The sequence below is a fragment of the Lonchura striata genome, chromosome 1 (genome assembly GCF_046129695.1).
Source record: "Lonchura striata isolate bLonStr1 chromosome 1, bLonStr1.mat, whole genome shotgun sequence".
Classification (NCBI taxonomy): Eukaryota; Metazoa; Chordata; class Aves; order Passeriformes; family Estrildidae; genus Lonchura; species Lonchura striata.
The window spans coordinates 46,967,814-46,989,869 of record NC_134603.1 but is presented as its reverse complement, the minus strand read 5'-3'; the positions used below and the strand labels follow the sequence as shown (position 1 = coordinate 46,989,869).

At 39.4% G+C, this 22,056-nt stretch overlaps 1 protein-coding gene across 1 annotated transcript in view; it reads left to right on the top strand.

Annotated features, from left to right (window-relative positions):
* Positions 1 to 22,056, top strand: part of LAMA3 (laminin subunit alpha 3) — a 106,536-nt gene that overhangs the window by 51,813 nt on the left and 32,667 nt on the right. The window contains exons 29-42 of the mRNA XM_031503734.2: positions 2,090 to 2,255; positions 2,689 to 2,815; positions 3,628 to 3,767; positions 4,125 to 4,240; positions 4,759 to 4,970; positions 5,772 to 5,976; positions 6,602 to 6,746; positions 7,524 to 7,664; positions 9,020 to 9,184; positions 12,075 to 12,176; positions 13,136 to 13,219; positions 14,148 to 14,378; positions 18,048 to 18,161; positions 21,888 to 21,997. Coding sequence (XP_031359594.2) covers positions 2,090 to 2,255; positions 2,689 to 2,815; positions 3,628 to 3,767; positions 4,125 to 4,240; positions 4,759 to 4,970; positions 5,772 to 5,976; positions 6,602 to 6,746; positions 7,524 to 7,664; positions 9,020 to 9,184; positions 12,075 to 12,176; positions 13,136 to 13,219; positions 14,148 to 14,378; positions 18,048 to 18,161; positions 21,888 to 21,997 — 2,058 coding nt within the window. The remainder of the gene's footprint in view (positions 1 to 2,089; positions 2,256 to 2,688; positions 2,816 to 3,627; positions 3,768 to 4,124; positions 4,241 to 4,758; positions 4,971 to 5,771; positions 5,977 to 6,601; positions 6,747 to 7,523; positions 7,665 to 9,019; positions 9,185 to 12,074; positions 12,177 to 13,135; positions 13,220 to 14,147; positions 14,379 to 18,047; positions 18,162 to 21,887; positions 21,998 to 22,056) is intronic.

Here is a 22,056-nt window from a genome sequence, read left to right as displayed (position 1 = left end):
AGCTGAAATCTTAGTGTTAATTTAGACAGTCTTTGCACAGAATTTTGTTGATAACAGCCTTTTCCTGGCCCATCTGAGCTACCCAGTGCTGATGTGTAAGAAAATATGCATCTTTCACATGCCATCCAGTACAACAGGTGTCCAAGCTGGAAAAGCACTCCTACTTTAGTGGCCTGAAATGCTTACTCTTCCATCTAGAGTTTTAGCATGTAACTGCTTCATCTGTACCAAAATGGCTTTAATTTGTCACTAGGTGTGGGATGTGACTGCCCTTCCAGACACAATTTAGCAGCATCAAATTACTCAGCATGTAAACCCCTGCTTCCCAAACAAGCCATTCCCTTTTCCCTGTCATTATGGGACCCTTAGGGTATGTGTGCCCTTATCATTCACCTCACACAGTAATGCCAGCCGATCCCTCTTCTCCATCGTACTTTATAGGACCAGTAATTAGGGGACTCATGCACTGCTTGGTTGATCCAGGCTGACAGCTCTTCTCTTGCTGTGAAGATCTGAACCTGAACCTTGCCTTCCCAGTGGTCAGGTTTAGGTTCCACAGAGCATCTCCTCTGTCCTGTTGAAGCTCTTCCCCTCCCCATCTTTTGTTCTTTGGAACAGAGAGGAACAGTCACTGCAGCTTCCAAATTAGGGACCTCTACATTTCAGTGCCTGTTGCAGTCCCCATGATGTGCCTCGTGATGCCTACTCCTTTCTTCCTACTGATCTAACAGTGGGAAGAGTCTCAAAAGTAAATGTCATTTGCAGGACTTTAAAGGCAAAAAAGAATTAGTGAATTGGTCTAACAGTTTTCCAAATGGTAGCTTGTATTGTAATGGTTGAATTGAAACAGAAAGCAGAAAAATCTGTATAGTAAATTGGATAAAACATGTGACTGTGCTTGGTTTCCAAGTATGCATAGCATTGAATCACAGCTTTAATTCTTCTGCTCAGTGTTACCACTGAGAACAGCATTCTAAGACTGAAAATACTTCTCCTTCCACCAAAATTATTTTGCAAATGCAGGCATTTATATTTTGAGTAAAACAGGGAAAGAGGATGGGTGAAAAACATGATTCAAAATAAAACTAATGTAGAAACTTACACATTTGACTTTGGTTTTGTGTTGGGTATTTTTTAAAACTCTTGTTAAATTTCCATTGTTTACTGTAGGTTTTTGTTTTGTTTTTATTGTAATCTGCCAGCATTTTTGCTTTCCTGAAAGTGTTTAAGTTCATCAAGTTGAAAGATGCAGAGGCTTGGCTCAGTTAAACAGTATTGTAAGTGGATGCTGCACATGATTTCCTACACAGGCCTGGCAAATGCATCTCAGTTCTGGCCTGAAACATACTTGCCATTCCAGTTCTGGGCCTATCTTGATCAAAGATTAATCATTGTCTGTTGAGTACTTACTAGAAGTGAACAAATACAGCCAGGAAATCCCCAAAAATATTTTATCCTGCAGTCTTTGAGAATTCTTCTCTCAATTCCAGAATTAAATATGCCAAGGAAGAAATAGTTAAACACAGCAGTGAATGAATGAGGATGCTTTCAAGGAGCACTGTTATTTATTTTGGCTCCAGTTCTACAAATATTTGAGCATATACTTAACTTCTAAATACTTAAGTAGTCCCATTGACTTCAGTGGGAAAACTTGCATGTTTAAAGGATACACCTATGTAAATATTTGTACAACTGAGAATTCAATATTAGTACAGGTTCTGGTGAAAGTAACTAACTGGATTAACTAAAATGTATTTAATTTTTAGTTATCCTGATTCCCTTAAGTTTCCTTCTCTTCAGCAAATTCTTTCCACTGAAACTTAAAGTTATGGAAATTTTGTGTGAATAAAATCAGTTAATACATTAAAAGTGTACACACTTCCCCATCTTATGGAAGTTAAATCCATACATCTTGTTTTCCTTTACTTTCTGATCATTCACAAAGACTCCCTGTAGGTACAGGAGTTATTATTGCATTATCAATTACAATACAGTCTAATACACTGACTTTTGTAAGTCAGCAGCTTTTCCTGTTGTGATTAAAACTTTCTCCTGGTCCCAAGGATGATTACTGTGGTTCTGTGTTTAGTGCAGCATGCATTCCCTCAGTTTTTGAAACTCCACCAGGAGCTTTGGTTTTGGATGCATTCAAAGATGGGAAGATTTCTGAAGTAGAGGAGAATATAATCCATGATTCATTGAGTGCCACTTTACCTGCTGGTTCAGTTCGTGGAGTCACCTTGACACCATTACAGGTACCTCATCTTTTGAAAATTTTGTTTTGCAAGTCACAAGGTATGTTCTTAATAAAATTAAATAGATGAAATGCTGTAAGAGAATCAAAACTGGATGACGCTATATGATGAAAATGTTGCAAACTGAGTAAGCCACAGAGACAATATAAAGAATGGAGGGGAAAAAAGCCCCAGACACCAGTTTCTTTCTGAACTACACAACAGTCTCATAGACTGCAGAAGAGTGTTAAATGTGCTTGGCAGGCAAACAGAGCATGCAGTTGTAATGCCATTTTCCTTGAAGAAATGGAACTTGCTGAGAGATGCTAAGCCCCCTCTCCTTCACTGCAGGTAGGGGGCACTGAGCACAGCTGATAAGCCCAAGAATGTTTCACAAAACAAATCTATTCTGTGATTCTGTGATTTAATACAAGAGCTGTTCTTGTTTCTCCAGAACCAGATCACCTTGAGCGGCAGAGTGCCTCACATGGGCAGATACGTATTTGTGGTACATTTTTATCAGCCAGCACACCCAGCATTCTCTGTGCAAGTCCATGTGAATGCCAGACATATGTGGTCAGGTAGGCATGTGAATTTGACCTAACCCCTTTCCTTTCTTAGCATTTTGGGATATTAGAGCTATGTTGGGTTGACCCTGGATGGACACCAGGTGCCCAAAACTTCGAACAACTTCCTTCCACCTTTCCCTTTTTCCTGGGCTCAGCTTCACTCACAGATTTCTCCAACTCCTCCCACTAGTACAGAGAATGTGAGCTGTACTCCGTTCATCACAGATTGCCTCTGATCCTTCCTCCTCAGCGAGGGACTGCTCACACTCTTCCCATACTTTAGTGTTGGGTCCCTCACATGGGAGACAGTCCTCTACCAACTTCTCCAACATGAGTCATTCTCCTGGGCTGCACTTCTTCACTAACTGCTCCAGTGTGAGTGCCTTCCATGGGGTCACAAGGCCTGCTAGGAGCCTGCTCCAGGTGTGGAATTCCTAGAGGTTCACAGAACCCATTTGGGCATCCACCTGTTCTTGAATAAATCTCATGGGGCTGCAGGTGGATCTCTGCTCCAGCACGTGGAGCTTTCCTTCTTCACTGGCTTTGGTGACTGCAGAGTTGTTTCTCTTGCATGTTCACACTCCTCTCTCTGGCGGTACCTGCTGTTGAGTTGGATTTTTTTCCTCTTTCTCAAATATAGTATTCCAGAGGCGATACCATGGTCAGACACAGCCTTGGCCAGTTTTGGGTCTCTCTTGGAGCCGACTGGGATTGGCTCTGTGGGACATGGAAGAAATTTCTTACAGATTTTCATAGAACCCACTCCAGTAGCCCTCTGCAACCAAAAACCGTCTCACATAAACCCAATATATTTTTTCTTCTAGGTACTTTCAATGCTTCATTCTGCCCTCATACTTCTGGCTGTCGGGTTCAGGTGGTTGCAGCAAGCCAAATTGAGCTCGACATTTCTGAACCCATGGTCTCTGTTACAGTGATGATACCAGATGGAAGAATGCTGGTTCTGGTATGTATGTTACATAAATGTTCTTGAAAATGTTGGTCTCAGTTTCACCATTCATTTAGAGGTAGATGCAAAGATAAAAGCCAAAAAAATTAATATTGTGTTTCAGATTTTTAGGGTATTTCACACTGCTTTTGGTTTTATTTAAATTTTTAAGATACTCTGCACAGTTTTTGTTGTACACTGCTTGTAGCATCACAACTTTGATGGCAGTTATTTTCTTATTTTTGGTTTAAATCTTAAAGGTTTTGAAAAAATCCAGACTGTATAATGAAGCAACATTTAAATATGTAAATTCCTTAGCTTATATCTTTTTGTTTTTCTCTGAAATGTACAATTTAGCTTTCTTATTGTTTTAAGGAAAATATCTTAGTTGTTCCAGCAGACACCTACAGTCACAAAATTCTTGACAAAAAGACAGTGGACAAGTCATTTGATTTTATCAGCCAATGTGGAGGAAACAGTTTTTATATTGAGTAAGCATCACTTTCTAAAAAACTGAACATTGACAACAAACTGGGAATAATATTACTTTTACTCTACATTAAAGAGCTGTCTTAAATCCCTATAATTGTGCTACATTAAAATGCTTTTCATGGCTTATGCTAGCCCATTGAATTTCCATGAGTCATTTTTCCATTACTTTCTATTGCAAATGCAATCTAAAGGTAGAGCTTTATTGCTCACAGTACAATAGAGGAAAATCCACGTCATCTTCCTGTCTTTGGTATTTCCATCTTTGGTATTTGGTATTTTGCTTGGCATGTCTGAACTGACACAACTAATACACACTTGCTATGAAAAAAACCTCTTACCTGCATGTTCAAAGCTATTCCCCCAATTTAATTAAAGTGTATCCTTGCATGTGTGCTGATGCCATCATTATGTCAGACTGTTTGAAAGACAGAACCCTAATTTACTGAACCACTGCAAAGCGCTGTCATAACAACCCTGAGTGCCAGCACTTACATGATTTATATTTTAATTTAAATAGCCCAGAACGATCATCAGCCTTCTGTAAGGACTCTGTAAGGTCACTGGTGGCTTTCTACAACAACGGAGCCCTGCCGTGTGCTTGCCACAGCGCAGGTGCTGCTAGCCCTGCGTGCAGCCCCCTGGGAGGGCAGTGTGTCTGCAGACCCAACGTCATCGGTCGCCAGTGCAGCCGATGCCAAACCGGCTACTACGGATTCCCATTTTGCAAGCGTGAGTATGTGCTTGCAGTCCCTCAGATCCTGACCTGGCTGCCTGCTTACCCCTCTGAATTTGCTGCAGCTGTACTGCAGCCTGACTTTTCTTTGTAGAGCCTGATCCTGTGAGGGGCTAGTCAGGCTGTTGTAGCTTCACCATAGTGTAGTTTCCAGTTTAAGGCAGAGAAAATCCCATTCCCCTAAAGCACACCTAGCTTGTGGTGAAGCGAGCCTTTGCACGTCTGATCAGGTATAGTAGGCTTACAGCTGAACTGGTTAAAATCCATATTGCCACTATTGCAGTGAAATGGATTTTTTTCTGTGCTGACTGCTGAATCATTTCCAAGTTGTTAATGTTTCATCCCATTTTGCACCTTCAAGCTGTTCCATAGATAAGCAAAGACACAGCATTCCTAATTCCTCATATTCTGATGTTAATAATAACAACAGATACAGATTACACCAACAGTCCTCAGCTGCTTTCATAGATACTATACTTAATGTTTATAAATATTGCTTTATAAAAGTGGTGCCCTTGACACAAAAATGAATCCTTGGCAGTTTTGGCAAGTGATAAACAATGTCTGAGGTGAAGTTAAGTAACCAATCCATGGAAAAGAGCCAAGCACTAAACCTGCTCTTTGAAACTCTTTTTACAGTCACATAGTTGGTTTCTATGACCCTGAACTTTAAACTAGTGAGAGAAGAGTCATGTTTTCTATACATAAAGGTTGTGTGTATTTGTTGCATATTCAACAGGAGTTGATTGCTGTAATATGAGATGTGATTGACTTGTAGAATAATTTCTTTGATCTAGTATGCAACTGTGGGCAGCGTCTTTGTGATGACATGACTGGTAAATGCATTTGCCCTCCGCGAACTGTGAAGCCAAAATGTGAAGTGTGTGAGAAATACTACTTCAGCTATCATCCCCTTGCTGGCTGCAAGAGCTGCAACTGCTCAGAAAAAGGAATTGTTGATGTGGCAAGCCCAGAATGTGATAAAACCAGTGGGCAATGCAAGTAAGTTTGGGTTATGTGTGTTATAAACAATGCATGAATGTTTTGCTCTGATACCATTTTCAGGTGTTTGGAGAGGGTATGGGAAATTTAAGTTATTCACTCTTCAGTGTGAGCAAAATGGATTTTATCCACTGAGAACAGTTGTAAACTAACCCAATCTTTGTGGGTGATTGAGTTCCCTGTAATTACCTATATGCTCGCAATTCCCTATTTTTCTGTTACCAGGTGAATGCCTTAAGTGATGCCCAAGCACATTTTCCAGCTATAATTCTTCCTCCAGCTCTGCTTACCTATATTCAACATCCATGTTTTACGCCTTGGTGTACAGAGAGAGTAGTTCTGCACTGCAAGCACTGAATAGCAGCAGAAGTCTAATTCTATTGTGAGCATTTTTATCCTTCAGAGTCAAATCCATTCCTGCTCAGTTCTGTGGCCATTTAAAATGTCACACTATCCAAAATCTGAGAACAGTACTAACCTGCTGCTTTTTCTCTGTGGGAGTCATAAAGTTGTGTCATAGCTGTGCAATCCCTTTGAACATCTACCTGCCTGATGTTTTATTTTCCCTTCCCTGCTTCATTCCCACCTCCCTTATTGACCCTCTCCTCTCTGTTTGTTGAAAAAGATGCAAACCAGGAATAAAAGGACGTCAGTGTGATCAGTGTGCTCCTGGAACTTACGGTTTCCCTAACTGTGTGCCATGCAACTGTAACAGAGATGGAACAGAACCAGATGTTTGTGATCCCCAGACAGGAATTTGTCTTTGCAAGGTCAGATAAATCAAATTACTTCTGCATTCACAAGCATCATTTGCATGCCAGTGACTTTTTAATATATAATGGGGTGAATAAAGTGGATTTTTCATTAAATTCTCAGTAAAAATTAAACGCAGCTGTACAAAGCCATCACACTTTGCAGTATGTGCACAGATGATCATGATAATATTAAATATAATTTTTAATGGCTTCAATATCTGTCAGTTGTACACATGGTCTTAGTTTTTGCAAGATGTTAGAGAGCTGTAGAGTAGATGTCCACTGAATCACTGAAGCAGTCTGTACCCTGCACACATCCTCTTTATCCATCTGCATCTTGCCTTTTGGATTTTAACCAAGTCCCATGCTTTTTTTAGCCATATTATGTCAGTTGACATTTTACCACATCATTATAGCTAGGAAATCTTCTTTTGTTCTGATCTGCATAATTAAATGTGATAAATGTGAACTTTCACAAGTGACCTTTTATATTGTGGGTTTGTAAAAGCCAGCAGGAGGATTTTGGCAAGGAAGTTACCAGCTGTCTCTGACTAATATTTATTACTCAGTGGTTCACTGGAAAGAAAGCTTATAAGATAGCCTCCAAGACAGTTTTACTTGCATTTAGAATATAGTCTATCCAGACACCCACGTATTTTCTTTCATTCATCTGTTTTTATACATTTAAATATATATTCTTTCAGAAGTTTTTTTTCATGCGCAGGAAGTTTTGGGGACCTCAGCAAAGCAAAAAGAAAAGCACTGAAATTTCTTTGAACTATGCCTTAACAGGAGAATGTTGAAGGTGCAACATGTGACACTTGCAGACCAGGATCCTTTTATCTGAACCCTTCTAACCCCAGGGGATGCACACCTTGCTTTTGTTTTGGGGCAACCAGCAGCTGTCGCAGCACAGATCGTCGTAGAACCAAGGTGTACCAAAGATCTTTTTTTCTTTTCTGTAATGAACTTACACTTGTTCCATTAAGGAAATTCCAGATTTCTTTGAAAGTTAAAAATAAATTTTAGTAGTTTCTAAGGATGAGAAATATTGTCCAAGCAATTCTCCAAGTGAAGATTTAGTGCAGCCTTCTTAAGATTAGGAGTAGTCTGAAAGTGCTGTTCAGCAGAAATGGCCCTTCTTACCTGTTTGTTTACAAGTCAGTAGTTGGACTGAAGTTAAGCTGGCCTTGCTTGCTTTATCTTCAAACTCTATGTCATCATTAAAGTAAATGATCTCCTTCAAGATGCTTTGATAAGCACATATCATTTTACATGTCTATATTATAGATGCATTCTTAGGAACTGTGTGACAGATTCTACAGAGATTGTGAAAATTCTTTCTTCCCTCCCTGTAAAAGAAACATGACATCAAGTGTGAGAAACAGAGTTTTAGTAGTATAAATGAAGAATAAAATTGCTGAAGACTACAAAGAAAAAAGCAACAGCTGCTTGAAAAAAGGCAAGAGAAAGGAAAAGAGAGACAAACAAGAATGGTGGATGAAGAATTTAGTTAAGGTTTAGACATAGACTAGATGCAATCCAGATTGTGCCATTTACTGTTTGCAAGCAAAAGGTGAAAATGTAGCCTAAGAAATCAGTAGAAATTTTCTTCTAGTCATTACTTGTCCTCACCAAAAGCTGTTTATGAAAACATGTCTATTTTTTTTGGTATTTTGCCCTGGCCAGTCAAGGGCAATCCACCAGAACCCAGAACTGTTCTGGTGCATAATACACATTAAAGTCTCATTCTTCCAGCATAATGATAAAAAAAAGAGGCATGGTCTTTCATGAAACAACAGCCATAAACATAAAATGTGCATGAAAGAGGCAGAATATTAGGCTACATTGCCTGCCTCTCTAAAATGTCATGCCATGTCCCGTGCCTTACTGTTAACCTGTTGCAAACTCTGTCTTTGATGTTAGTGACTTGGGTTTGATTTTCGAATGGACTTTAAAAAGCATCTCTAAATTATATCCTCAGGTTTGTGTGCACAATTCCTAGTCACCCCCAGAAGGCTATGTCTTCTTGTGGCTGAAGACAGAATTTAGCTTCCAGGTGACAATTGAAATGCCTGCATCCCAAGTAGTTTTGGCTCATCACATTTTCACTGTCTTTTGAGGTCCATGGAATATCTATTGTTCAAAGACTTTAGGGTGACTCTGAAGAGGCTGGATCTTATCTGAGGGAATTACAGAGCCTAAACAATTTCTTCTCATTACTTGGTGCTGGTAACATTTTAATGAAGGATGAGGAAATCTTTTGTTTCCTTTCTGTTTTTCATTAGTTTGTGGATATGAGGAACTGGCGTTTGGAGGCAGTAGATGAACGTACGGACATTCCAGTCACTTTCAATCCAGTCAGTAACAGTGTGGTGGCTGATGTTCAAGAATTGCCAGCTTCTGTGCATAATTTGTACTGGAAAGCACCACCATCTTACCTAGGAGAGAAGGTAAATGCCACCTAACTTTTCTGGTTTATTAACATGTAATCATTTTTTCACCAGCACCATTGATAAAGAGCCTTATTGTTTTTCTTAGATAATTTTCTCTCTCTTCACTTGTCTCTTTTACCTGTCATGCCAGGAATCACAATATTTTACTTCAGAGTACAGTTTCGAAATTAACTGAAAACATAGAATTAATTATGTTGCTTGGTGCCCGACAGGTCTTAATGTGAACAGCATGATCAAGTGCTCAATGGCTCCAATGTCTCAAGAAGCTGGTACCTACAGCTGCTTTTCTGAAGCCCAGAACATGTAGAACTTGCCACTGTGGCTGCTCTGAAACCCAGAACACATAGGGCTTGTCGATTCTTTAGATTCTCGAGAGTATGTCCCGGGCAGATTTCCAAAAGAACCAAAGCTGATTATGTGCTCAGTGGCACACAAAAGCCCCCAGCCTTTTGCTTTGGATATGCTGCTTGGGAAGAGCATCAATTGGTTTTCTACCCTTTGTGTTCTTCGGGCTGCTTGCTGCTCTATCGACCCATGCATGGGAGCAGCCTTCTGTTCATGGTTAGTGGCATCAGCATCTCAGCCTGAGGATCACACCAACCAGGGGACTTTGCTAATGGTGACTTGCAGGCCCAGAGCCTCCCTCTTTGGATCTCTGACAGCGCCCATACTTACCATCCAGTTGTAGGGCACACAGGCTTTTCAGGTGCAATCCTGCTGGCACACAAGATAAAACAAATGGTGTAGACACTAAGACGTGAAAGATGGTACAATTTTTGGTTTCTCTTAGTCCTCATTTTAAAGCCTAGAGCAGTATTCTTCCTCCTGCTCTCCTATCCTCAGAGGTGTATATATATATCTCAGGTGAACAGAACATTTTGTGAGGGTGTTTTTTGTTGGTGTTATGAAGGTTCTTTTTCCAAAACCCACAAATTATTTTTGAAAGAAATTTAATGCTAAAGCACACATTATCTCCTGCAGTGTTAAACCAAAAGTACTTTTGTTGTTTCATAACAAGATATAAAGCAGGCAATAACCCTTTTTAAACACAGCTGTTAAGATCAGTGCTGACTTATGTTGCATGTCCCAGTACTTTCCTAGGCTCTAGCTCTGCCATTACTTGCTGTTATTTATAACGACAACACTGCAAATAAAATAGTTAGGTTCTGCTTTTGCTGTACACTGTGTATGAGTGTATATTTTAGCACAGGCAATACTGCAGTAATGAAAGTCCCATCAAAATGATATCTAGTTGTGAGTTTGCAAGTTCAAAAATTTACCAATTATTCATGTTATTGTGTTTTGAAAATGTCAGGGTTTGGTCTGCTTCCAGTGATAGCATCTCTTTTGGAAAATATGAACAAGATCACTTCAGCTATTTTTCTTTATCATGAGGGTATAAATACTGTTTTCCATTATCTGAAACCTTTAAACTGGTTCCACTGGAACATTTATATCTAGCAGAGTATATTTTCTTTCCTCTCTCTGTCTTTTGTTTACAAAGTTAAAGAAATCAAATATAAAATATGTAGCAGTACAGAAACTAAGAGTAATTTAGAAATTCAGATCACATTGTCCCCATTTTCTTTCATTTCATTCTATTTAACAGACCATTTTTGATATTAGAAAATAAATATTGTGCTACAGAATACAGAGGTTAGTTTGTAATATCGATATTGTCCTGTTAAAAAAAAAATGAAAAAGTAATTTAACAGCCTCTCAAATGTTGCAGTTCTGAAATATGTTAAATAGGAAATCTAATCTAATTTGAATTTCCTTGGTTTTTTTTAAGAATTCATTTATACAAGGGGATTTGATTGTGTTGGCAAACTATAGCCAATGTTCAATAATGCTTTTGAAAATGCAGTTGGGTAAGGAGAATAATATTAATTATGGGCCTGTGATTCACGGAATAAATTTAGTGTTGAGATGTCGATATTTTGTTTGTAATTCATCAGAGATATGCAAAGGGTAGATGGAACGCTGGAGCTTACCTGTAGAAGAGCAGAACCTGACAAAGCAGCTCTTCCGTGGTAAACCAAGGATAAGATGTAAAGGCAAATGAGAAAGGTGCAAACCAAAATAGGACATCCATGGCAAAATGCCTGATATCACCTGGTACCCACAAACCTTCCTTTGAGGCTCTTCTTGGAGCAAAACCTATCTAGGCTGTGCCTGGAGCTTCCTTTGCTCCAGGGTGTTTTGTAGTGAGTCCCTCACACAGCACCCAGGGATGTGCTCTGTTTGTCAGGTGGTTCATCCACACTTGTCTCTGTCTGTTCTGGAAAGCAGCTCCATGTTCTGTTGGGTTTGAGGCCACCCGTGGTCACCTGTAGCTGATTTCAGCTCAGCCTACAGGTATAGTCTGCTTACAACAGGGCTGATACCAGTAGAAATCCTGTCCTGAAGGTAGAGCAAAGGAATCCTGACTGGATTCATGTTTGCAGTAAGTTTAGGAAATGCTGGCTTTAAACATGCTTAGTCTGCCTTATTTTCATCCATGGCTATTCATGACGTTCACCATCACTTTCACTGACAGTACGATGTCTGTTCTTGATGCACCAAATCTGCTCTGTACAGTCAGAGGAAGAACAATATTCATGTAACCATGTGATTTCTCCACAGCATGGGTGGTGTGAACCCAAGTATTAAAAAAAACCCAGGATGCAGGTAACCTTTCAGAATACATTATCTGCTCATCTGTCAGATACACACAGTAAGCAAAATAGAAAGTAACTTCTTCCAAATGGCAACATTTTCATATTTTTTCTAAAGAACAAAGAGTAAATGTGTTATTTATAGTGCTAGGAGATGAGATAAACTGGAATAAAATTTTACTTTAATATCAAGCAGTAAAGTATCTCTGGTGTTTTGCATTTTGTTACAGCTTTCTTCATATGGTGGCTTCCTAAGTTACCAAGTGAAATCTTTTGGCTTACCTAGTGAGGGCATGGTTCTTCTGGATAAGAAACCCGATATACGACTAACAGTAAGCCTTAAAATAATATTTTTTTTTCTAATAAGCAATACAAATACCATTATTTTTATCTTACTTTACAACTATGGCAAATTTTCCTGTTATAGTATACTTAACTATTAAAACATTAACTTAATTACTAAAACCACTAACTATTTCTATAAAAGTGATTTTACTTCATTTTGCTCAAAGCCATCAACATATCTCTGTTGCCAAAGTAACATATAATTAAGCATAACTGATTTGCAGAGCAAGTAAAAAGATAAACCAGGATTTTCTCTGTAGAATATGCCTGTGGAAAAAAAAAAATAATCAATGCCTTGCACATTTGTCAACAAGTATGACCTCAGCTCTGCAAAAGATGCCCTGGATTTTATGAGTAATTAATCTAATTTTCTGTGAGATTTTTTTCAGCATAAAACTAAGCATAATTATAAGACTTCAAGGGACTGAAATAAAAATGCAATTTAGGTTGACAGGTTTTTAATTTAACCACTTTAGAGCCAAAATTGAAATCTTTTACTCTTTGTTGAAACTCCCAACGGTATCAGAAATACCAATTGAATGCTCTAGGATTCTTATGGGAAATGTACCTCATAAATTGCTACCATAATACCCATAGTTGCTGGTGTACCAGGATGCAAAAAAGAGTTTTCAAAATGCAAACCCATTTTTATTCTAAAGTAATAACTAGTTCCTCTGAAAGTTGATTAGCATTAATTTGATTCTCTTGATGTTTTACTTGAAAGCAAGGTTGTTAATATGCAAAAGCAGTGAAAATCCTGCTGGCACCAGAACACAGTGCTCACTATACCAATTTCCTGAGAAAAAGACATTTAGTGTTCCTAGTATTACTCAGTTTTGATTCCCCAAATAACAGGATTAGCATGCTTCACCAAATTTTATTGCATCTGAACACTTTCCCATAACAAGTAGTGGAACAGCAATGTTATATCCTCATTCTCACATAGGGAAAACAAATGGAAGTTGTTTATATGGATCCCAACAACCCACTGCCTGATCGTCATTATTATGGCCGAGTGCAGCTGGTTGAGGTAAGAACTGAAAAAGGAATATCCTTCTATTTTCCTTCCAGAGTCACATAAAAAAAGACACATGCAGAATATGTGCAGAAATACCAAATACAAGGTAACAGTGAGGAATATAAACTTAAACACTGTAGACCTTAAATATAAAGACCATTTTTTCTCTCTATTGCCACATTGAACCTGGGTTCTGGTTCATGACACCTAATTTTAGCACCTCTGGGTTCGGCATCTTGTCCAATGTAGCCCTTAGCATTCCCTCCAGGGCCAATGGAGTAATGCTGAATCAGTGCTCAATAGAAGGTGATTCATTGCAGCCACAGACTGTACTTAAGAGGGATGGAATGAATTGTTATCTGTTTTCCTTGGTGTCTAGGTTCTAGTTTAGAATGGGGTGTACAACATTCAAGTAGGTGAATTCAGCAGGGATTATTCCTACCTTAAACCTGTGCTCAGAAGGTCGAACTGGGTAATTTATTTCATATGCAGGCAAAGAAGATGTTTATTCAGCCAAATTCCATGTTCAACAACGATGTGTTTATTAGCAGCAAGAAAGCCCTGAAAGATTTGGTTTCTAAGACTTCACTTATTCTTAAAAACAAAAGCATTTTCCTTGACATTTTTTATGGTTTGGTGGGTGATACCTTGAAGAAATTTGGATGACTGAGGAAGAAGCTACAGGCTTCTTCACTTTTTAATACATCAGAGTCATACTTACCTTGCACAGTCAAAGCTACGTCCCTTTCTTTAAGCTCATTATTATTTTTCACACCCATTGTGCACCTGCTCTCCTGGACTCTATTACCTCACACCAGTTGGCACTAGACAAGTCTGCTCCATGGATGTTTTCTCTCTTTTTCTATCCTCTGGTCTTCTTCGAAGCTACTCTTTCAAGCAGCTGCAGCGCTGTGCTCATTTTGCACCCCTTACTGTGCAGGGCAGCTTCAGGCACGCCGGCAGTGGTAAGCTGGTATCCCGAGAAGAGCTGATGACAATCCTGTCCAGGTTGGATGGCTTGCACATCCGGGCCCTGTACTTCACGGAGACCCAGCGCCTGACTCTTGGCGAGGTGGGGCTGGAGGAAGCCACCGGCGAGGGCAGCGGCAGCATCGCGCACAGCGTGGAGGTGTGCGCCTGCCCGCCCGAGTACGCCGGTGACTCATGCCAGGTAGGAAACATTCGCCTCCATACTGTGCCATTACCTTCTGTCTTTTGCCTACAGCTATACATACTGGGTTAGTTAGAAGAGCAGGGTGGTTGCTAAAGTAATTAAGTGTGCTTCCTGTAAGACTGTGCACTTTCAATGGCTCAAGTGCTTTCATCGCCTAAGAAGCACCGTGCGGTTTTTCTACTCGTGATTGCTTTTATGGAACTGCAAAAGCAATTTTGCATATGTAAGGCACTATAAAGAGGGATTCTTCCATGATGCCCTCTGAGAGGCTGAATAATCTCTTACTTTACTAGAGAGAAGGTCAGAATTTACTTAATTGAAATCTGTGAGACCATACACAGTACAGAAGAGTCCTGGTGTTTCTTGTTTTAGCAGGGTCCAAGGGAAGTAGCCTGAACCCAGATAATTCAGGATGCTATTTGTGTAGAAAAACATGTGAAATCTGAAATTAACATATTTTCAAAAAATATTTGGAGATATGTTTATGAAAGATAGCATAGACTTGGAAAAATAATACTGCTAGCCAAAGACTGGAACTACAGCTGTATATCCTGTTCCTGATGCAGTTCCTGTAGTGTAATTCTTTTGCTTGTCGTTTTACTTGGCTTAGAGCTTGGCGACTGCCATGTGTGAGCACTCAGTGCAACAAAATAAAGCACCAGAGAGATAAGCAGTGTACAAAATGCACAAAATATGAGGAATTACTCTCAGAAAATGGTTGAGAATTACCATAAAGTAGCAATTGCTGTCTAACCTTGAAAAACCTTTTTGAATTGAGAATGAATGAATAATATCCAGGCTGGAGCAGCTGCAGAGAGACTGAACAAAACCATGTATGGCTGGCTTACATTTTGTGTGTGCATCCACTGCTCAAGGCAGCTAATTCATCATCTATAGAGTAACCATTCTGGAAATATTTTTGATTTTTTCACACTTGTGTTGCTCTGTGCCACACACACATTTATGAGCATTGACGGAAAATTCTACTGCCATCCCATTGCTTTCAACATACTGCCTTAGTAAACTAAGCTTTTGGTGTTTTTTATGTAACCTGGTGAAAATACAAAGCCGAAGGAAGTGATCAAGACACTCACGGGGAAGTTTGTAAGCCCTGTATGTTTATGCAGCATTACTCAGGCAGTGATTTACTGCTCTAATCACCAAGCTCTGTCTGGCTGCCTTAGGTGGGGAGGAGGTGATGCCTGCCACACCCCAACTTAGGTATATATTGAGCTACAGGAACTGCAGAGTTACTTGTTAACCTCAGGAACAGTGCTGTGTGCTGAGCAATTTGACTCACGGATAAAGGTGGGGCCCATCCCAGCCCAGAACCTCATTAATCTGAGTCAGAAGCTGGAGAGGAAGGGGGCGTAATAAGAGAAAGAGCAGCGAGCACCAAAGGGAGAGCAGCGAATGTTCACAGGGGAGCCAAAGTAAAATGATGGCCCAAGCACAGAGGCCAAGAAATATAGGATGGCTGGTTGTCGCTTTAGTGTCCTGTGGGCATTGTCTAGCACAAGATATACAGCAGAGGCTCTATAATCCCCATCTTCAGGAGAAGAGTCAGTGGCAACAAGTTCAAATGGATTTTTATCCAAAAGAGGTAATCTTCTCATTTTTTCTTCCTCCCTTCCTTCCTTCTTTCACTTTGTTTTTAAATGAACTGATTTGGTAACAACTTATATATTACTTAATATAGAAGTAATGAGAAGATTAATCATTTGTCTCAAAGTATTTTACTAACAAAATTTTGTACAAGAGGTTTGTTTTAAATTGCTGTTTACTTGAAAACAATGATCCTAAAAAGCAATTGAAAGTGCCTGGAGCTTTATCTTCATGTGGAATCAATTTATCATTTGTGTGGAATCACAAATGCTGCTTCAAAAACAAAGTGCCCACATACTCCAAATGTGTCATTTTAAAGACAGCATAAATAGAAAAACAAAAGACTGTAGAGATTTTTTTCCAAATGCAATTAGATGTATTTTTTAAATGCCTGGTTTATTTTTCTCTCAAAAAAGAGACTTTAAGTAAATAAAATGTATATGCATTAGAGCATATATTTTACTCTAGTCATGCTGTTTAATGTATTTCAGGCCCTGGTTTCTTCCAAGGCTGTGTATATTGGTTCCCTGTTGTTCAGTGAAAATATTCGCCCTTAAAACAATATGTCTGAAAAGCTTCAACTGTCTATTCTAAATTTAGTCCTAGCTCACACTGAAGTCAGTATTCAAAGCTGTTGGTGGTATAAGTAACTTGCATGCTTTTTTTTTCCTTAGTTATCCTGCATGTAGAAAAGGCAAAGGTGCCAGTAGTGATTGTTGTTTCAACAGCAATAATTCAATATTCCTTTTGGAATCTGCTTTGCAAGAGTTGGCTATTTTTTTTCCCTGTGGTAGTTCTATCATTGAAAAATTCTCTGGTTAATCCTGCCTCTGCATAAATACTTATCCCTCCAACCACTGGAATGTGATTTGTGACACCATCCACAGACCCTCTGCTCTTCAGATTGGTTCCGTCAATCTTGGTGGTGTACTTACTATAAGGAAAGATTTATGTCTTTAGAGTTCAACTGTCGCTTGTTTTCTGCGTGTTGTTGGGGCCAGCCCCTGCCTGTGAGGCAGAGGCAAGGCATAGGTGCAGCTCAAAAGAACATTGCTGGAGGCAGGAACCTGGGAGGTGCTGGCTTCGTGGGGAGCACGGCTTTCTCCCAGCTTCTGTAAGCTCCTCCTTGCACCACACCAGATTAGTTCCTAGGGGAAAAGAGCTACAGAATAGGAAGGACAGACTGAAGTCCAGTCATGTTTAGTGTGGTTGGTGTGCCTAGAGTATTCCAGGAGAAGATGGGTGTGAATTTTTGATCTGTATGCAGAAGGGCTTAATTTCCCTGCTCATGCCAAGCAAGAGCCTGGTTTTAACATATTAGTTACTACCTCCCTGCTGTAGGCGAACAAACTTGATGTCTCTTTCTTCATTCAGAATGTCCCTCTGGTTCAGCTCCTTGTTAAAATCCAACTGTGATCTGACAGGCTGTGCTCCTACTCCTGTGCCTTCAGTAGCTGGAACATTCTTCTCATGTTTCCCCAGTCTCCAGGGCAAGCCTGTACTTAGAAACTAGACCACTGTATGTTTTGTTACATCACCTAGCTATGTCTAGGTGTGGCTTTAGCTCTTGGTAGACTAAAGTGTGGAAGTCATGATGAATATATGTAAAAAGTATCCAGAATTGTTTCCAATGAATACACTCTAGTGAAATTATTATCAAGATATAACCACTAATTAGTATGTGAGATTTCGAGGTGCTCTTCTTTAGTTCACACTACAATGTTCTTGTACTCAAATATTTTTCTGTGGTTTAGAAATCGTATTCTACACCTTTTTACGTAGCCACAGAAAATGTGTTTTTTTCTAAGGTTAGAGTCAAAATTATTAAATCATCGCTGCCGAAGTGTCTAAAGCAGAGGGTTCAGATGAAACTTCTTCATCTCCATTAATTGCTATTTACTGCATTAAAAAATTTAAACAACATTATGAGCTTAGGAGAACTTGAAAATAAATTCATGCCTTCACTGCTCCTTGAAAATGGAAAACAAAATACACATCCTGTAACATATAAAACTTTCTACCAATGCTCACCAATCTTTTTTCTTTCTTCTTGATGTCCAGGAGTGCGGCATTGGATTTTATCGTGAGAACAAAGGAATATTTGCTGGACGCTGTGTGCCCTGCAACTGCAATGGAAATTCAAATAGATGTCAAGATGGTACAGGAAAATGTATTGTAAGTAATTAGTAACATTTAGTAAATTAATGGGAAGAAAAGAAGAAAAAAACATTTATCTTACTGCATTATGGACCATACAGTATTGTTAAATGCCAAGCATGTCTCATTTTCTAAATTTTATATTGTTAGTTTGCATAAGATGTGTACACTTAAATGTACATTTAATGTAACTGTGGTTGATTGGAATAATTTGTGTTCTTGTCTTCATTTCTTTCTTTCCCTGTAATTTTTCTTAGCACCTGGTTACAAAAAAGTCACCAAACTTGTACATAAGGAAACATTTGTAGTTATTTATAACAAACCTGGGTCTTATCCTGACATATGCAGTCTTGAGCTTTATAAAAATGTACTAGGATATGTTTGTATAACAATGACAGTACTTTCATGTATAGCATAGGGCTTTGCAAAATCTTGTTTAATCAGTTTCAGTGGATCTCCACTAATCATAGTCTACAGCTAGATGGGTTAAAAAATATTGAATTAAATAAGATTAAATGAAATAGAAGTTTGATTAACTAGAAGATTTCAGCTGTTACAGAAGGTATGATGGGGTAGATTTTGCTCCCTGGCACTCTGTATTAAACCCAAAGCAGCCCCATGGGATCAGCCCTCAGCAACGGAAGTGTGACACTTGGCTGACTATGCTTCTCCAGTGTATAGCCATGATGCTTCTCTGAATAGTTTATCCTGAAAAATTTCCCCTTCAAAGGCTTTTACTAATTTTTCATTTACTGTGCAAATGAGCACCTTGCCAACATCTTTCATGGTCTGTCTTTTCTGTTACTTCTTCCTTCTTCACAGTGCATCCATTCTGCCTGCGGTGCATTCCTGCGTGTTATGTCATCCTCCCTGACTTTGTTTCAACCAACCATGTTGCTTTAATGGAAACTATAAACCAATTCAGCACATTCTGGGAGATGACTTACAGGCTCCTGCTTTGGAGGGGCAGGGCAGGCTGTGACAGGAAAGTGCTGCGGCACAGCAAGAAAGATCAAGAAGTTTCACTTCAGATTAGAATTACGAAGGCAAATTTTACTTTCACCTCATGAAGTATGTGATATAGGTTTTTCTTTATCCTGTCCTTCTCACAGCTGAATTAACTTTCAGATATGTAGAGCTAAATGAGCCCTTGGTCCCAGGCAGGCGAAATCATCCAGAATAATGTGGTGAAAAATGAAAGCCCTGAGGGCCTTTATTTCCATCATGAACTTCCGCCCAACCAAGAGCAAGTTTGCCTCTCTGTAGAGGAGCCATGGGACAAAAACCCGACATGGTGCAGAGAAGACAAGGAGGCTTCCCATTGTGGAGCCATCAAGTTCCACATCCAAAGTGCAAAGCTTGTTCACTTGGCTTCCTGCTGCTCACCTGGAGCCCCAGACCTGAGTATCTGCATTTGTCAGTGTCCTTCTAGTGACAACCTCCAGACACAGCTTTGTGAGAAAGGCTAAGCCCAGGCTGGCTCCTTCCCCTGTGCAGCAGCAGAGCCCTCCCTGGCTCAGGCAGTCGTTCTCCCACTTCCACATGCTGCTGGAAGGAGAGAAGTGCTGCTGGAAGAGGGGAACAATGGAGGGCAGGGGGAGGTGGACAAGAATGAAGACCTTGGTTCTCATGTGAAGGGAAAAAGCATTTCTTTGCCATTAATCAGGCTTTGTGTGTTGTGGTCCCTGCCCTTCCTCCTGGAAGGCACATTCCCTCAGCAGCAGCATGGTGCCGAGACTTGCTTATCCCATGGCATGTTGCTTCATGTCACGGAGCCCCACGTGTTTGACGTGACCTCAGTGGCTCTGCTGTGGCCCTGACACACTGCTCTGACTGCCTGGTACCATATGGGTGCATATGGAGTCAGATGGAAATTTTCCTTTAGTGTTTGCAATACTAGATGGTTTGGAGGTCTGTGACTCCAGGGGTATCTCTGACCCTGTAAAACTCAAAGGAAGACTCATGAGTGGGTTGCTGCTCTGGCTTCATTGCACTGTGCCTAGTGAGCTCCAACTTTTATATGTCATGTAGCTAGAGGAGCAGCAGGGCACATTCAGGGTGGCTTATATGTGAAATAGCTGAAATTTTCTTTGCAATTAAAAAATTGCTTCAGTTTCTATAGACAGAGTGAGAAAAACAAAAACCCAGGAGATAAACTTCTGGGAGGAGGTTGCTCTAAGATGAAACCAGCACATATATTTTAAATAGATCTCTTTTACTCTTTCTACAGTTGAATTTATTATTCAGGATTATGAAAACTGACAGTAATTTTTCAGAAACAGTCTGAATTTTCTATTAGGCTTTTGCAGGAACATATGCACCAGCTTTTATAGAGGCCACATTTTAAAATTATTTCTTTTGCAAATATAGTGCCTTTGTGATACTTGGCATTTAACTTCGTGTCAAATGACTCATCTGGGAATTGGAGCTTCTCCTGTTCTTTCCCAGAACCAGAACTTTTTATCAATGAGCCACAGATATAATTCTTTAACCAAAATGAAAACAAATTAGGGGTTACCACTTGAGGGAAGAGCTCATGGTTGAGGGAATCTGGTGTGAAGAAATGTGAAGGAGAATGGATTTTTAGAGAAGATGGGAGACACAGAGCTATTTCCCATTTGTAGGGAAAAATGCCCTTCTTCTGCCAGTCATGGTAGTAGGGTCTTCAAACATAGCCCTGAGCCACTGAGGTCCCTGAAATGGAAGCACAGGTTGCTCAGTGACTGCTTCCAGCTGATTTCCTGCTTTCTTTTTCCCATCTTTTGCTCTGTTAGTAAGTCTTCTGTTCTGTGGGACATTTGATCAGTCTGCTGCACAGAAGACAAACAGTTGTAGAACTTAAGAGTGCGAATGCCCCTTGACTGTTAGTCATTTGATATTTTTCTTATGGTTGCTTATGTATTTTATGCTGCTTATGTATTTGAACAACATCTATTTTAAATTAGTGACACTTTAGGTAATGCAAAGACAGCTTCCTTATTCTGTACCCATAAAATATAAACGTATGACAATTAGACAGCACTAGAATTAAGAATGCTTCTAAACCAAGATACAATTCCCAACAATTTTATCATGGGAAAAGGGGATCAGCTGCATCAATTTTAATTGTATTCTTAGCTTTTGCTTTCTATTATTTATTCCAGTTATTACAGACAAATACAAGTAACACATACACTGGAAAAACTACATGAAATTCAATTCTGGTCTGAATCTACTAAGAGAAACATTTTTGTATTTATTTAATGATATTTTTAAAGGAATGTACTTGGACTCAATTGATTGCATACTTTTAGATGGTATCTGCCTTCTAAGTGTTAAGATGCAAAATTTAAAGATTTATGTAAATGTAGAGACTTTCAATTGTAATATGAAGACAGAGAGAGAGCATTAATGGAATGCTCCTTTACTAACTATGCATCTGGCTGAGTTTCTTTAAAAATATGTTTAATTTCAACTTATTTTATGTTTAATTTCAACTTATTTTATGTTTAATTTCAACTTTTAAATTCAATTTTTTTATCTGTTGCTTTTCCACAAGAGGGAGTAAATTGTGCTTTGTACAGTTAGAAAGTGGACTGAAACTGTTCTGTCCTGGCTGTGGAGGCAGTCTGGCAATAAATGCTTGATTATATGGAAGAAAAAGAACATATTCTCTGAGTAAATAGACTGTATTTTTTACAATAATAGTAAAGCTGTAGTGAGTGATAAAGTACTGCTAAATGTCTTGCTTACTTCCTTTCCAAGGACTGCCAGTATAATACTGCTGGGGAGAAATGTGAGCACTGTAAAGATGGTTATTTTGGAGATGCCACTCAGGGTTCCTGCCGGGAATGCCCTTGCCCATATACAAACAGGTACAGTAAAAGCTTGTAAGAAGAGTCAAGCAGGGGAGGGAAGAAGAAAAAGGGAGGAA